At 31.8% G+C, this 18,388-nt stretch overlaps 1 protein-coding gene and 2 long non-coding RNA genes across 3 annotated transcripts; 2 read left to right on the top strand and 1 right to left on the bottom strand.

Moving 5' to 3' along the window:
• Positions 1-351: 351 nt before the first annotated feature.
• Positions 352-7,439, top strand: LOC145132503 (serine/threonine-protein kinase/endoribonuclease IRE1b-like). Its single transcript, XM_079067301.1, has 6 exons — positions 352-501; positions 584-1,079; positions 1,253-2,185; positions 2,879-3,051; positions 3,644-3,896; positions 6,869-7,439. Exons 2-6 carry the CDS (start codon positions 634-636, stop codon positions 7,308-7,310), a joined length of 2,247 nt encoding a protein of 748 aa, XP_078923427.1. The 5' UTR covers positions 352-501; positions 584-633; the 3' UTR covers positions 7,311-7,439.
• A 4,708-nt stretch (positions 7,440-12,147) lies between these two features.
• On the bottom strand, positions 12,148-14,147 carry LOC145134921 (uncharacterized). The gene is made up of 3 exons (XR_013719421.1): positions 13,938-14,147; positions 12,777-13,124; positions 12,148-12,358 (listed from the first exon to the last, which is right to left on the bottom strand). It is a non-coding gene; the product is annotated as an uncharacterized LOC145134921 (long non-coding RNA).
• Positions 14,148-14,394: 247 nt separating this feature from the next.
• On the top strand, positions 14,395-17,551 carry LOC145128983 (uncharacterized). Its single transcript, XR_013717227.1, has 3 exons — positions 14,395-15,072; positions 15,497-15,570; positions 17,211-17,551. It is a non-coding gene; the product is annotated as an uncharacterized LOC145128983 (long non-coding RNA).
• Positions 17,552-18,388: the final 837 nt, after the last annotated feature.

Here is an 18,388-nt window from a genome sequence, read left to right as displayed (position 1 = left end):
AGTATGAAATAAATTAAAATCAAATTTGATATAAAATAATGTAAAAATAATTTATGTGAAATACAAATACCAAATTTTAAACTAAAATAATATTTTTAGTTGAACTTAGCTTTATATAAGATTTTAATTTTTATGGTATTATATTTTATTCTTATTAACATGCAAAACTCAATTTAAAAGAAAATGAATAAATAAATGTTAAATGGTTAAAAACGAAAACTAAAAGTCTATTTAGAAACATATAAATTCAGTTATGGTGGACCAAAATACAAAAGAACGCCACCTTTAGAAATCACTTTAAATTTTAAAACAATACTACTTTTAACAAAGTTTTTGCAAACAATCCTATTTTTGCAAAAAGCTCTCAATTAACTCTGCAACTTTATGGCCAACTCCCGTAAAAGTGAGTGAGTGAATGAGAGAGAAACTCCAAAATTGGGGATTCATCATTGTTAATTCAAGATCATCGTTAGTTCGATGTTGCTAATTTTTGCTTATCTTGTAAGTTGTTTTAGAGTGATGTTCATATTATTCTTCTAAACTTTCGTTGTTTTGTAAACCAAGGTCTGTTAAAATTGTACAGTTTCCAACCCTATATTTCTTCTTGATCAAAGTTCTAATGTCGGTCTGATAATGGCCAAGTCTGGAAGTAAGAGCTCAAAGAGCCGGCTGAGGTACGGCGGTGGTGGGAGCAGGCGGGGAAACAATCAAAACCATATTACACCGCCGCCGCCGGAGGTCATGGATAATAGATACGTATTTGCCGCGGCGCCACCTAACTCTGCTCAATACCCTAACACTAAACATTATATTCCTCCGACTCATCCTCCATATTACCGGTACCCACCATCGCCGCTTGCAACACCCTTTCCTGCACCATATTATGACCACCATCGCATGGCTATGGACCCTGCAAAGCAGGTGTTGGTCGGTGGTAGGTATCCTTGTGGGCATGAACAGAGTGTGTCTATAAAGAACGAGATTAATATAAAGAAAGAAACCTTGAAGATCAAGCCCGATCAAGAAGACCCTAAAAGATACCTTGTTGAATTCACTTATGATGCCTCTATTGCTGGCAGGTAAGGTCTTTATTCTTACATATATAATCATGACCACTGCAAACATTTTTGTCTGAACTTTATGTCAACATGTTTCCAGTTATGCATCCTTTAGATGTGTACTTTGTTTTATGTTGTATGAACTGACTGATCATATGTGTATGATAAGCGGTTTTACGTTGTTCTCGTGGCAGAATTACCCTTCATTTCTTTAAAAAATGGGGAGAAAACTATAACATGAATCCAACAGAAGAGCTGCTTCCACCAATCACAGTGGTTTTCCAACAAGGTTTGGGCCAGAAATATATACAGGAATCCAGAACTGGGATAGACCTTTCCGTATATAAGGTAGGTATACAAGAGGTATATCATTTAGGGATCAAGGCACAAGCAACTCCATGCATATCACAAGATGAAAGTTCTATTAGTGGAACTACTATTTTCCAATTAACTTTAGCAGTGTTTGAGAAGAAGAAAGGTGAATGCCAGATTAGGGTTACAAACCAGATCTTATGGGTGAATGGAGTGGAGTATGTGTTGCATGATATCTGTGAATTTGGTAATTTTGTGGATGGTGCTGATTTTGATTGGAATGCTCTTGTTAAAAAATGTTTCCTCTGTTTATCAACAGTTCATGACACTACTCTCCTCCCTGGCCACCATCATATTGCTCCACAATTGCACCACAATCCTCGGCGTATTTATGAAATGCCAAAAAATCCAGCTAACCTTCGTGTCAACTTGCATGAACGTAGAATTGGCAAGTTGTTTTATAATAAAGAAATTGGGAGGGGGAGTAATGGGACAATTGTATTGAAGGGTTATTATGATGGCAGGGAGGTTGCTGTGAAAAGGATTGTGATGGAACATTATGATGTTGCTCGGAAAGAGATACAAAATCTTATTGTATCTGATCAACATCCTAATATTGTGAGGTTGTATGGTGTGGAGTACGATCAAGATTTTGTTTATATTGCTCTCGAGTGGTGTGTATGTAGCTTACATGATTTGATATTATCACTTGCTAATTCGAGTGTTGAATTGCAACCGATGATGAAAGTTTTTAAGGATTTGAAATTATGGGAGTGCAATGGGTACCCTTCACCGCTATTGTTGAAAGTAATGAGGTTAGCCATGTTTTGTTTTTTCCTCCATTAAGTGATATCTGGATAAATGATGATTAAATGATATATATGACAATGTCATGGAAAACATGAGAAAATGGAATGAAAGAACAAAAGGGTAATTGGAAGAAATAGAAATGTATTTTCATTTATTTTTTTATTATAGCATCTTACTTTCATTTCATTCTATTACAATTACAACATTGTATTTTCATTATTTTTCTTTATTATTACTTTGTTATTTAAAAAACTTTACCCAATTGTACTTTAAATTTTGTTTCTTATTAGGACATTATACTTTGAAAAAATCTACTCAGTTGTAGCCGTTAGTGAAAATTGCTTTGTATTTGATATTGCTATAATTTGGTACTTTACATTTTGCTTCTTATTAGGACAATGATGTAACAACATGAAATAAAAGCAGGATATTATAAAAAACAAATTAACTTAAGTACTTCACTATGTGTTGCATTTAGCCCAAAAATAAATGAGGCCAATATGTTAACAATTATGACTAAATGGGGAAAGCCTCATTTCCCCAAATTTCTCTTTTAAGCCGTTTTTTTTATTAAGTAAAATACAAACACACACACGTGCAACACAAAATGGGGAAAGCCCACACATATATATATATATATATATATATATATATATATATATATATATATATATATAATTGGAAATTATAAATTACAGGGATACAGTTAGAGGACTTGGCCATTTACACAAACATAGAATCATTCACCGTGACTTAAAGCCTGAAAATGTCTTAATACACAAAGACACATCTATTAGTGCAAAAGTGTCGGATATGGGCATTAGCAAACGCCTATCCGCCGGTAAATCTTCTTTAACAAAAAGCACAACAGGCAAGTCTTCTTTCATATTTTTCATTATGATGTATTACTTTACTACCATTTGAATGGGCAAAATGCAAGAAAAAGCAATTTTGTTCCCAATTTCTTTCTTATTATAGCTTTATGCTTTAGAAAAATTACCCGTTATAGCGGTGAGATTCGAATCATGATGACATGGCACATGTTGACATATTTTTATGCAATGTCATTGTCCACTTCGGATGTACACGTGTGACATTATGCTGGGGTGGAAGAACAAAAACTATACATATTAGCTATTTAAAAAAAAAACATAGCCAAAATGAGAGAAAGGACAAGCCAAAATGAGAGAAAGGACAGGTTTTTATAACAATATTTATACATTTCGTTTCATCAATGATGATCTAAATCTCATATTATAAGTGCATTTTCTTATGTAAAAAAACTATACATTTTTTGACACACCATCAATACGTTACTCGTGTACGTCCTAGGTGGAATGTTAATTTGTGCTATGCCATCATAATTATTATAATCTCATTGCTATAATGGGCATTTGAAGTGCAATTCTCAAGAATAATCTGAGAGTACAATGTTGTAATTAGAACTTGTATGTTTTAAATAGGCATTGGGAGCTCTGGGTGGCAACCACCTGAGCGACTTTTGAATAAAGAAGGACAAACGAGTGCTGTGGATTTGTTCAGTTTAGGGTGTCTGATTTTCTTTTGTATAACTCATGGTCGCCACCCGTTTGGTAAGGATGAGGATGGGCGTGATGGAAGAATTAAGAAAGGCGAGAAATGTATGTCATTGGTAAAAAAATATCCTGAAGCCCATGATCTTATCTCTCGTCTCCTAGATCCCGATCCTAAATTCAGGTATGATTCATGTAATATTATCTAAAATTTCTTTCCAACATGATAAACTATGGTGAAAGTAGTTAAAAATACCATGGGGAGTGTATTAATTAATAATTAGACTTGCTTGAGTTGATAAATGATAGAGAATAGATCACATATAAACATAGGAGCAAACTTTGGAGGGACCTAATTGTAATATTTATTATTTAATGTTTTGCACCCTACCTAGAATCATCTTATCGATTTAACCACTCAACCGAGTAAAGCATTCTATTTTTTTGACCGTTATGAAAGTCATATTTTCTTGTTACTCTGATTTTGATATGGGATAGGCAAAATTTGAAAAAGCACAATGTAGATTAACCATTGTCTTGCCACGGGATAGGCAAAATTTGAAAAAGCACAATGTAGATTAACCATTGTCTTGCCACTGAACTATTATTATAGTCGTCATAAAGAAATAGTAGTTCAGTGGCTAAATTGATATAATAGTAAAAGTAGTTTTTGTTTTTCTGTATTTTGCCTCTTTTGAAAACCAGTAAATGGAAAAAATGGTTTTTATAAATGATTGAAAATACTTATAATGGCTTAATTACTACAAAAAATAGTTTAGCGGCTAAATCTTTAAATTTGTGACAGTACATCAGTCTGCTTTTCTGTCTTTTGCCTTTTTACAATACAGGTACCGAGAGATAGGGGTTTAAGTGAGCCGAACTACTCGCGAGCTACTCGGGATCGACTCGTTAAAAGCTCGACTCGAGATCGAATTAAACGAGCCCGAGCCTAAAGATGAGGCTCGTTTATTAAACGAGCTCGAGCCGAGCTTCAGTTAGGGCTCGCGAGCCTCAATGAGCCTAAACGAGCCTCTATATATATATATATATATATATATATATATATATATATATATATATATATATATATATATATATGTGTGTGTGTGTGTGTGTGTCTCTCTCTCTCTGTGTGTATATATATATATATATATATATATATATATAGAAAGAGAGAGAGAGAGAGAGAGAGAGAGGCTCGTTTAAGCTCGTTTAGGCTCGCGAGCTCATTAAATTGTTCACGAGCCGAGCTCGAGCTTCATTTTAAGGCTCGAATCGAGCTCGAGCTTCTTCAAAATAAAACGAGCCGAGCTCAAGCTTGGTTAGGCTCGGGCTCGGTTCAGCTCGTTTACACCCCTACCGAGAGATGTTTTTTTAAATGGTCAAAAACTGTAAAAAAAATTAATTACTACAGAAAATATCTAATTCACTAAATCGATTTGATTACTTTATGATTTAGTAAACGGTGAAAGTATGTTATGTTTTTCTGTATTTTGCCCTTTCTTCAAGACCAGATACCCATGAAAAGTATCTTTTTGAATGTTGGTATGAAGTATAAGGGTATAATTACTATAGAAATTGGTTAAGTCACTAGATCCATAAATAGCGAAAGTCCATTGTGATATTCTATAGTTTAGGACTAATATGATAAAAGTCCTAAGTTTTTAACGCGTAATTGGAAAAAGCTCTAACATTTTTTTTATTATTGCTATGACCATTTCCTTCTCGCATAATTATTATTTTAGCCCACTTAACGAGTTTCATGGTTAACTCCGTTATCTTTTTTACAAAATCAGTAATACAATTGAGTTTAAAGTTTAATTTTGGTCCCTATAGTTTGCAAAAAATCACACTACATGGTTTTTTAACTTTATTTTTTGTTTTTTATACTTTATTTATTTTCGTTATATATACCACGCTAATTTTATGAGACATGGGGCGCGATCCTACTCACTCATCTTGGAGATCAAAAAAATAAAAAATAAAATTATAAATTGCAAAATAAAAGGAAAAATCCAAAAATTCATTTTTTAAATATTATTTTTGTTATTTAATTTATCCAAAAAAATAAAAATAACATAAAAATAAAATAAATATAAAATAAAATACTTAAAAAATTACCGTTTTTTTCAATATAATTGAAATATTCTAATAGAATATTACGCTGTAAATAATCAAATCGAATTTTTAGAATGTTAGAATATTCTAATATTCTATTAAAATTGGTAGATATATTAAAATATTAAAATATTCTACTTAAATTGTTAGATTTGTTAGAATATTCTAATATTCTAATATTCTAATATTGTGTAAGAATTTTTTGAATATTTATAACTTAATATTCTAGTAGAATATTCTGACATTCTAAAAATTCGATTTGAATATTTACCGTATAATATTCTATTAGAATATTTCACTTATATTTTAAAAAAAACGGTAATTTTTTTATTTTTATTTTTTATTTTTTTATTCTTTGGATAAATAAATGAAAAAAATAATATTTTTAAAAAATTTCCAAAATTTTCATTTATTTTGCATTATAAAAATATATTTTTTATCTCCAAAATTAATGACTATGATTGCGTCTCCATGTTTCACAAAATATGATGGTTTCACATGAACATAACCATATATATATATATATATATATATATATATATATATACGGAAGTAAGTTCAAATAAAAACAGTAAATAGTGTGAAAACGTAAAAACATTATGTTTATGCTATTATTCTGCAATGAATGTTGTATATGTTGTATTGTTGAAGTAATTTTAATATGAATATTAACATTTGATTATTCATATATTCATTAGAATGTTATTATTCTATTATAAAATTATGTATGTGCATTTTTGTAGTAAATTTTAATGTTAGTTTAACCTGTGAGTATTTTTTTAGTTTTTTTCATATTTGTTTTCATATTATATTTTAATCTTTTCGTATATTTAATTTATTCATTTTTTTCGTATTTGATTTTATTATTTGTTTTCATTTTTTCGTATTTTTAACTTTTTCCTGACGTTTTTCAAAAAATATAAAATGTATTAATATATTGGAGTATATTATAAATGCCACAAGTCCATTGTGATATTCTATATTTTACCCTTTTGTTTTCAAAGAGATTACAAATCTGCATTTTTTTTTCTTATCCAGACCAAAAGCCGCAGAAGTGTACCACCACCCTTTCTTCTGGGACCCTGATACCCGTCTCTCCTTCCTCCGGGACGCAAGTGACCGCATAGAGTTAGAAGACCGCAAAAACGATTCCGATATCTTAAAATCACTCAAAAGCATCGGAGATTACACAAATTGGGACAAAAAATTACACAAGAGACTCATAAAAAACATTGAACATCACAGAGAATACAACTATGACAACGTATGTGATTTATTACGAGCCATAAGAAACAAATATAATCACTATGGACAACTCTCGAAAAAACTGCAACGTATGTTGGGGGAGGTACCCACAAAATTCGATGGATATTTTAGCAGCCGGTTTCCGAAACTTGTTATAGAAACATATAATGTTTTGAAAGGGTATAGTGTGGAAGGAGAGATTCTTCATAAGTATTATAAACAATATCAATTTTAATTTGTAAAGTGTTGTTGAATGTCGATGATGGTCTGTTGTCAAGAAATGTGACATGTATATTGTTTCTATATAGTGTGGAAGGAGAGATTCTTCATATGTATATATGATATTTAAGTTGTTTTGTAATTACTTGTTTACATTTTAGAGAAGAAGACAAATCTAGCCAATTTCTTTAATTATTTTCTAGGAAATAGGCAAAAAATTAAGAAATGACTCGTATAGCCACTGAAATCATGGTTAGGCCTTGGGCTGTGATTTTGTCAATATCTTTTATGCCATGTTTTCCATTCAGTAATCAGGAAGCTATGTTGGTGGCTGCTCAAGATGGCACATTTTATCAAGGTATAAGTTCAGGTAAAGTTCTATGGTCTTTTCCATCTGGAGCACCAATATATGGTTCACCTCAATCGGTTAACTTGGAGGATGATGAGCATAATTCCTCTACGCGGCAGCAGCAGCAGCAGCAAGTTCACCTTGTTGATGTAGATTTGTTTTCAAGATTTGTTATATTAGATTTCCACTATTTGTCCAAAATGATGGTTATTTTACGACAAAAGTCAATTGCTATAATTCCAACAAGGGCAAAATACAGAAAAAGTATAATGTGTTTTTCCTATTTTATCGATTTAGCCACTAAACTATTATGATAATATCTATGAATAAAAAACAATGCTTTGATTACCAATTCAATAAATTGGTCAAATACATAGTGCTTTTTTGAACCGGGTCTTTTATACGGTCGAAATATATATAATGATTTATTCACGATATAAATGAGCTAAGTGAATTAATCAATAAAATGATGAAGGTATAATTGTTTTTTTGTTTTGTTTTTTATTTTTTGTATTTTGCCCAAAACTAAATCACTCTTTTTGACAATTAATGGTTGACAAGATTTAACCGGGATGAGTTGTCGAAATTTAAATGAAAACAATATGTGTTCTTCCAGCACTAAACCTTTGTCTAAGCTCCTTAGGTTTTGTTTCCACGTTCTTACTAGCAATTTGCAACATTTGGTTTAACTCTCAGACAAACGTATCCGTGATGTTCACATGCTATAGCTGTTAGCGGTCCCCTAAGAAATAGCGGTGGTGCTATTAGGCTCCGGTGAAAAGGTAGTAAAGATGAAGCTATGTCATTATTTACCCCCCCCTCCCCCCCCCCCCTCCCCCCTCTTCCACCTTAGCTTTTACATGGAAAAAACCTTCCATGCCGTTTAACCTTAGCGCCATGATTTACCGTGATTCTTGACACCGGTATAGCGACGCTACAATCACGTTTGTATGAAATCCATGTTGGGCTATTTCACATAAAAAAACGATTTTTGGGTCAATCCATTGAATACATCTGATTTTTTTAGCTCAAACAAAAAAAAAACAAATAAGTTCTGTTGACCAACCTAATTAGAAAAACATTCAATCGTTTTTTTCGTATACCACGACAAGTCTAACCCCCCCCCCCCCCTCCCAAACTCTCCGATCTCTCTGAATCGACTACTTTGGAGTTCCCTCCCTGAGCAATGAGCAAACAAGAGGATTACAGAGACGATGATGATGAGTTTAGAGATGTGGTGGAAGATCTTGATGAAGAAGTGAATGCATCGGATGATGTTGACTCAGAAGCCGGACCCATGGATTGCAATTAAACTCTATACAACACTTTGACGCTTTCTAATTCCCATACTACTATATACGAATATTACATATGCTTGATGTTATGTTTTATATGAATTTTTTATGATGTTAATTTTATATAGTATTAGGACTCTAATAAATAAATTCCAGATAAAACTGCAAAATTGGTCTATGGTTTCCCGAAAACTGTGAATAGGGTCCAAAAATTTTCCGACTTACATGAAGATCCAAAATTAAGAATTTATCATGATTTTGGTCCTAATAATTGAAAGGACTACTTTACCCTTTTAATTTTTTTTCTACATTTTTATATTTATTTTAATAGTTTGTTAATTTAAAAAGAAAAGAAAAACAATACACACACATAAAGAAAACACCCTCATAAATAAAAGAAAAATAACACACTCAAGTTTCCTTTTATATGTCAGAGATCTCTTACTACCCTGTCGGTGGATCTCGGGGTGTGCAATGGTGAACTGGGAACCGTATTTCCTCCCTTCCTCTCGATATCTTTAGAGTTCTCTCTTCAAATCACGACGTTTGCCTATGAATCGTTGTCAAAACCAGATTCATCGTTTGACTCATTCAGTCAACTCAATCAGAACTGGAAATATCTTTCCAAGAAAACTCAATTAGCTAGCACAATGCATTGGAAAAAGAATCCCAAAAACATTAAAGAAAATAAAGATGAAAATAGAAAGGTAAACGAAAATCTATAAAAATTCCATTTCTTATTCAAATGTCAATTAATGAAACATTTACTAAGATGCGAACAGTGACCAAAACAATTAATGGAGGTATACGAAATATGCAAAACCTGAATACTCCTCTCATGAAGTTCTTCAAAATGTTGTATACTGAGGTAGATTCTAGATGAAGTTCCTCAAAATGTTATATATATATATATATATATATATATATATATATATATATATATATACACACACACACACACACACACTAGCCGTCTAGCCACGCCAAGGGCTAGGTGTGAATTTTCTTTTTCATAAATTAGTTCAAACAGGGGATTAGTGTTTTTGCGCAAATAGTTTACTACATACAAATAATTATCAATAAGAGTCATGCTAGCAGAAATAAAATCAAAAAGAATTAAAAATGAAAAGTTGGGATTCTTTACAAATGCATATGAACACATGATTGGCTGATCATTCTTGATCGTGCAACACTTCTTTATACACGACATTTGATGTATAGACTTCACTGCCATTGAATTGTTCACCAAGCTTCACCAATACTTTTGTAGTGACACATTATATCCCTCTGGATAATGCCACATGAAGTTCGCCATGCGAGAAAACCGATTGTAGAAGATAAATTCCTACATTTGGAATAGTTTGTCCCTGAGCTTTATTAATTGTTATTGCAAAACATAATCGAATTGGAAATTATTTTCTCTTCAGCTTGAACGGGAACATGTCATCTTTAGACAGACTTTAGAGGGATCCTTGGCAAAATACCCTCTTCCCAACATGTTGACCAACAGCTATTTCGGCATCAATGACATTGTGCTAAAAACTTTTGCATATGAATCGAGTATCGTTACATAATCCATTTGATGGGTCGAGATTCTGTGACAGTATTATCGGACATCCAACTTTCAGTCTTAAGTAATGAGTGGGAAAACCACTAACACTGAGTGTGTTTAAGAATTTCACGGGGTAGAAGTTATTTATATCATCCATAGCTTCATCAAAACTATAATAAATTTTCTCTTCTCCATGGAATCGACCGATCAAATAATCATTAATCTCATTGACACTATTATTTCTTGCGAATAGTATTGCATGCGAAATAATATAATCAGGTTCAGATCTATTAATTTCAAATGATGGAAAGATTGCATCAATCAAATCATGCAATGACTTTTCTTTTTTCAGTGAAGAGAATCACCGTATCATCAGGGATGTGAATAAAGTTTCTGTGCACCGTTTCTTCAACTCCAACCCACACGTAATAGAAAGTCTGAGAACCATGGATCGGTTAGTGCTCTCATATTAACAGTTAACCGCAACTTGATAATCGAATACCAAAGAGGCGACATTCGTATGCTAGAATCCACATTATGTACTCGCGTTCCACATCTAACGACCAACAACACTTGTCTGAAATCACCTCCCAAAACCATTATTTTTCCACCAAATGGTAGCATCACACCGATGATATCTTTCATTGTACGGTCAATCGCCTCCGATGCATGTCTTATAGCCATAGACGCTTCGTCCCAAATGATTACTTTTGCAGTCTGAAGTAGTTGAGCAGTACCACTTTGTCTTTAAATCTTGCAGACCGAGTTATTTTCAAGATTGATAGGAATTTTAAAATGCGAGTGAGCTGTTCTACCCTTGGTATATTATTAGCCGCAACACCCGAAGAAGCGGTCGCGAGTGCAATATGACCACATGAACAAATATTAGCAAATAAAGCTTTGCACAAAAATTGTCCTCAGGAAGTTCCACAAATCAAACATCTATTTATTTTGCAAGATTTAATAAATATGGATATTAGCATATTAGTACGTAGTTGGATCTTGAATGTAATATTAGTTTCTTTTTTTAGATAATTTATCATAACATGTTTACATAGAGTAAAAAAATGGGAATCTAGAGGAACACATAACTAAAGTGTTGTTTCCTTTTTACTTAATGGATTTAACGAGGACAGAAGGGTAAAATACTCACACTTACTGAATAGATTTGAAAACAGCCTAGGATGTTATTTATAATACTAGGTTAAAACTCGTGGAACCCACGGGTGTTAGTTTTAAATAGAATTAAAAATTTAATAATATAATAAAATAATATAACCTTAATTTAGAAAACTTAATGAATTGTAATATTGTATTTTTTTTAATAACTTTGTAAGTAGATAGTATCTCACTATCACTTACAAAATTAATCAAAGTACATTTCCCTTTCACGTACAAAATCATACCAGGTGACATGAAACCCAAAAAGAAATACATTGTTCTCACGGAAAAAAACCATACAAGTGAAAGAAAACCAAACAATAAAATCAAAGTATGTTACCCTTTCATGCAATACACACCATACAGGTGACAAAAAAACCAAAAAAAATTATTAACATAAATGATCCCTATTTAAAATTTTTTTTAACAAAAATGGTCCTTGTATAAAAAACAAAAAAATGGTACGTGTTTAAAAAAATTAACAAAAATAGTCAAATTGAAACGTAACCTTGTTTACTTTGATGGTATAAACGTACAACATTTACATATAAGCATTCATTAAATTTACTAAAACATTGGATTGAACCACATTCTTCATGTTTTTTACTAATAAAAGTGGAAATCATCCATCAGTGGCTTCCCAAGATTGACTGCCATCTTTCAACGACAAACTCTCCTATACTTACGCATGATCTTCACTTATTTTCCTATCAAATAGATAATTGATCACCCAAATCAAAACAGAAGTAAAAACTGATGAGCAAATATCAGGGGCAAAATGGTCCAAATGCTACAAAATAGTCCTAGAACAAACTCAAGTTATTTCGTAACAATCCTAAAACAAACTCAGAAAATTAACTTTCTTGTAAATGAGTTACCTGAATACCGAATACAGATAGAGATTGAAAATGTTATATATCTAAAAGTTAAAAGAAACCGATCAGACTGTAATTAACAATTATCACCGGAAAAACACAGAACCTCAGTAAAAAAATGCATACTCATTTAAATAATCAACACATAATAAACAACTGCAAGCATAGTTACATCTGATATATCAAGATATACACAGATGATTGATAGGAACTAATTTATATAAACAGTTCAATCAATAAAAAAACATACCTGCTTGGATCCTCAAGTAAAAAGAGGGGAAAATGATTGGAGAGCTGTCGCAAGAATGGGAAGCGTAGGTGGCGCGAGATGAATTGAAACGAAATATCCATCATAAGGCTAATTAAATTTATAAGCTATGTCTTTCAACACATATGTATTGAGCATAATACATAGAGTAAAATGTTCAACTTTATAAACTTGAACTGTTTAGACATGCTAGTATTTTCCCTTTTAGAACTAATAACTATAATATTTTAAAGAGTATTTATCTCTCATAACATATAACCAACCTTCGGAATACCACATCCTGAGCACGAGGTATCCATATTTGAATCAAAGTCATCATCTTGGCATACCCTGCATCAAAGAACACGAGAAGAAAAACAATCTTTAACACATTTCCCTTTAGAATATTAAAAAACATGAATCGATGAAGATAAAACCGAGACTGTAGTCACCAAACAATCGATTACCAAATTGAACATCGGAAAAATGACGAACCAAGATAATGACATGATAGCCGATTTATAATGAAAAAAAAAACAATAAGTTCAACTAATGCTTACTTGAGACGCTGCACATTAAAGACTACGTGTTGTCCAAAACACTAACCCTAGATTGTTTGCTCAAATTAACTGGTTGATTAAGAGCTTTATCTGAAACATCAATTGATTAGGTAAATCCACATCTAAATAAACCCACAAAACTTCTCAAAATATGTTATTCTTGACGATCTCTTTCAGTTTTTGTGGTTATTAGCTTCTCTAGGTAAGCGTTGGTGTTGATAAGAATGGAGGGAGTGGTAAATATGTCATTTGCATAATTGCGGCTGCTATAGTGACTATACGCGTCTAAACAAATCATAGAAAATAAGAGAAAGAATGAGAGGCTAGCTGTGATTCAGTGATGATTTCAAATGGTTCCAAATTGAGAGATTTGGAATTGGATTTGGGTATTTCAAAGCTCCATAACCAAAAAGCTAATGTGCCAAAGCAGTTGAGGCACAAATGAAAGAGACGGAGAAGGAGATGAAAAACTGCCATATCAAATTGAATAGGAGCGACTAACTTTTGAGATTGGATCGGGTAAGAACTGGTTTCTGCGAGATTTATGGAGATGAAGAACTTAGAAAAAAATAAACGCAACAATTAGAAGAAGAGCAATAATTACCTAATCAGAGGCGCAACCCTGAACTGGCACCATCATCGATGATAAAATGAGAAAACAGTGACAAATGGCAGCATAGAACATCGACACGGGAATATGGTTAATGGTGGATCTTTTAGGGTTTGTAGATAAATGGTGATATTGAGGATTTGTATATACTAGCTGGCGAAAGAGATAATATTCAAATAGTTGGACGAACCGAATTTTATTAGAAAATGGAATGCAAGGGCAACTTTGGGAGTTCAGTTTCAACATTTTGCATGGCAAAAATCTATTTATTTATTAGATTAGGAGATAAATAATTATTAAATATTAAAAACATATTTATTATATTTTCTTTTGTGTTTTTTTAATCAAATTATGTAATGTTATATCTATAAAAAATTGTAAATTATTAATAATTTAAAGTGTATGTTGATAAGTGCAGATATATAAAAAACGGAAAGGGCTAAATTGGTTTTGTAACCTTTTCATTTTTCATAACCCTAATTTCCCGTCGGCACATTAAAGATGTTGGTGATGGTTGATTCTTACAAATAACATAAACAAACATGAAGATCCGAATACCAATCGTTCACTGGAGAAAATGGAAATTAAAAAGAAAATACAGGACATCAGAGATAATGGAAATGAGACACAAAATTGGCGCAGGTGGTAGAAATGTTGAAGTAACTGATGCACACAAACGACGAACAGAAAACGACATAGATTAACAGAGAGATATGAGAGAGTACCGGTGTTCTGCAAAGGACGGAGGCTGCGGACGGCGTAGGTGTTGTGCTGAACAATAAAGATAAGTACCCAACGAATGTCTATGGTTTTTCCCTTTGAAATTCCATGTTATTGTTTTTATGTTCGGAGATTGTATTTGAAATCATTTGTGTATGTTAATCAAATCAACCTCCTAAATTACAGGTAAGTAATTCGAAATTTAGATCATATATAATATATATTCTATTTTGAACAAAAACACTGATTTTGTATTGTATTGTATTTACTGATTTTGAAAAAATTGCTCATGTAGGTGTTTGGTTATGTGTGAATTTAATTGAAGAAAAAAGAATATCGACTACCCAAATAAAGGGCTTGTTGTTGCAACATATCTGCAAGCACTTAACTCGTATGTTACAAAACCAAGGTAACTTTTGGTTTGAGTTTGAGTTTTGTTATTTTTAAGAGACTACATTTTTTTTGGCATCCTTCAATTTGAAACTTCTTTATCACAAAGAATTCTATAATCATAGAACATTTAACATCTATATATCTATATAGTGATGTATGATTTGAGTTTGAGTTTTGTTATTTTTAAGAGACTACATTTTTTTTGGCATCCTTCAATTTGAAACTTCTTTATCACAAAGAATTCTATAATCATAGAACATTTAACATCTATATATCTATATAGTGATGTATGAATACTATATACGCACACATGTATTCTATGACAGGTAATTGTTTTGCTATCTCGTAAGTCTTTAATTTAGATAAATATGGTTCTAATTTATAATTATTTAAATACCATGGTATAGCATAACCTTGAGAATTTAATTTTTTGTATTAAGAGAGAGAAGCACAAGTAGGAGCATGTGACTTTCCAATATTCAGAAGCAAGCTATGATGCAGGAAAAATATATAGGTGAGAAGATATCAATCATTCATAAATCAAAGAACTTCTGAATTTGAGAGACTCATTGATCTCATAAATGCCCAAATCAAATAGTAACATGATAAAATTATACAAATAATAAATAAATAATAAAATTTGTGTCCTTGTTCTACGCTTTTGTTCATTATAATCCAATAGCTGAAAGTCCTCTTTTCTACTCAAAATTGAAGGAAATAACTTCTCTTTAACTTACCACATACATCACCCTCTTTTTTTTTGTTCATTTTCATACTTCCTTTTCATGGGATCTTGATGTTTTGCTCAAATTGCTAATTTACAAAGCAAGGGGCAAAATAGTCATTTTCAAAGGTCAGATTGAGGCAAAAATAAAATGCACCACGAGTAAAAAATTATACACATTTAATTTATGGTCTACCTTAATTTATAGTGCAATATAGTATCTTACTTTCACTCCTTTTCATTACAATTGTGTGTAATGTGTGTGGCTATGTGTGTGTATATCAGGCACAATACATATACACAAAGTACATTGCCATTTCTTGAAAAAAAGTTAAACCTTTTCCTAAATTCCAAGATGTATAATCACTGAAAATTATAAAATGATCAATGGTTCTTAGTTATAACAATGTACTTTGAAAGTACATTGCTCTAATTGGGATGTTTATTGTTTCTCCATGTAACATGTTTTCAATGATTTTTAGGGCGAATTGCAAAATCAAAAAGTACATTTCTATTTCTTGCAATGAACTTTAGGTTTTTACGTTTAACCCTAAAAATTAATGAAAATATGTTGCTTTCTTATAGTCAGAAACAACAACATGCATATTGGTCCATGTGCAAAAAAAAAAAAAATTAGCTATATTACCTAATTGGTCCCTGTAATAGGCTAAATAGAGAAATAGTTCATTCATTTTAGTATATAAAATATTTATGCCACTTAATTAATACAAACACACAGAACACACACAACAAATAAAATTATAAAACTGATGCGAATGGTCCCTCAATGAAACTGATATGACAGAAATTGTCCATAACCATAAATAAGCATGTTTCTTAACTATTGAAACCGGGAAAAAGAAAATCGTATAATGGCATCCCAATTATAGCAAAGTACTTTTAAAGTTCATTGCTATAATTGGTAAAACATTCATATGTTTGTATTAAAAAGGACAAAAAGCAATAGTATAAGCACACATACGATGCCAATAAAACACACAGAGAGCAACACACATAGATCGACGTACTTGTTTCTAGGATGCTATATCAGAATTGTAACAAAAAGAGAAGAAGATAAAAATAAACCAAATAAAAGAAAATAGAGAAAAAATATTTTGTTTTACACCAACCTGATGTATTGAAATGTATGAATGAAGATGGTAGTTGGCAGAGATGAAGAAGCAGAATGACGCCAAACATATAAAAAAATTTAGGGGTTCGGTATTATAAGTGCAAAATGAATAGGAGAAGATAATATTGTAACCATGATTTAATTCCTATTATGATGGCTGTATATTTGGTAACCATGTATTAATTCCTATTGTGATGGCTGTATATTTGGTAAAAGATCAATTAATTCAAAAACATTGTTGATTATATGGGATATGAGGATATATGAAATTTAAAATTCAAAATGTGTTTAAATGCAGGGAAAATATGGTAACCAAATAGCTGATTTGTAGGAGATGATGTCGATCCTTGAAGTAAGCAATGGGCGGGAAAAGAATCGAGAATAGAGCTGCAGGATTGACACGTGGATTGATGGGGGTCTAAGAGGGGGACATGTGGCGGTTTAGTAGTCTTTTATTAGGATTAGGGATTTAATACTAATTATTAAAGAAGAAAGGGTAAAAAAATGAAAAGGGATACTTGCACAACTTTTGGTGAGGTGCATAAATGAAGCATTTGCCAGAAAATGTATTCAATATCCATTTGTTGCCCACTATAATACAGAAGTTGATAATGCAAATTATAAATTAATTGTCTAAAACAGATTATTGTTATTTATGAGAGTTTTTAGGCAGAACACGATGGATTTCTATTGGAAAATATATTCTATAATAAAATGATGGCAATGGCACTCATGGTAAATACTTGGAATAAGAAAGGGTAATTTAGGAAAGTCACTTTATGAAGTTAAATGGTATATGACAAACAACCCTTTTGGATATTATCCGGAAAATTCGTTGATGGCCAAATTGTCGGCTGCTGCTGATAAATATGATTTGGGGAGACTTAGAAGGATGTGTAAATCCCATCTTTGTAAGGGTATATCTGTCAATTTAGTTGGTAGACCTCTAGCACTTGCAGATCGTTATCATGCCAAAGAATTGAAAGCTGTTTGCTTAAGATTTGCTGCTGAAAACCTTGCAAGTATACTCTCATTATACAAAAGTGTTTTTTATGTACTTCTTCTTCCCTTATTTGCAGTATTTCTATTACCAACTTAAAGTGATTCTATTTTTATTATAGGATAGCATCCCACCTTCATTTCTTTCTACTCCAACATTTCAGACACAAGCTATTGTGACTTCATTTAGTGAGCACAAGCACATGAAAACACAATTTCAATAACTATAACAATACCAATAATAGTTACAATAATAGTTATGGTTATGATAACAGTAACAGTTAGACAATACCAAGGAAAGTTATATTCATTCTTAGTTATGAATGATATAAATGTAAAACTGGAGCTTGCGCGTCTTCTGGTTATTATCTCATCTTTTACTCCTGCTACCTTATGAGCATCTGTTATGTTGGTTTTGATTTTGAACAAATAAATGACTTTGTAAGAAGGAACAAAGAAATAACAATGGTATCTGAT

Source organism: Lactuca virosa, chromosome 8, assembly GCF_052849685.1.
Source record: "Lactuca virosa cultivar CGN04683 chromosome 8, Lactuca_virosa_CGN04683_v6, whole genome shotgun sequence".
Taxonomy (NCBI): domain Eukaryota; kingdom Viridiplantae; phylum Streptophyta; class Magnoliopsida; order Asterales; family Asteraceae; genus Lactuca; species Lactuca virosa.
This window is presented reverse-complemented; position numbering and strand designations above follow the sequence as displayed.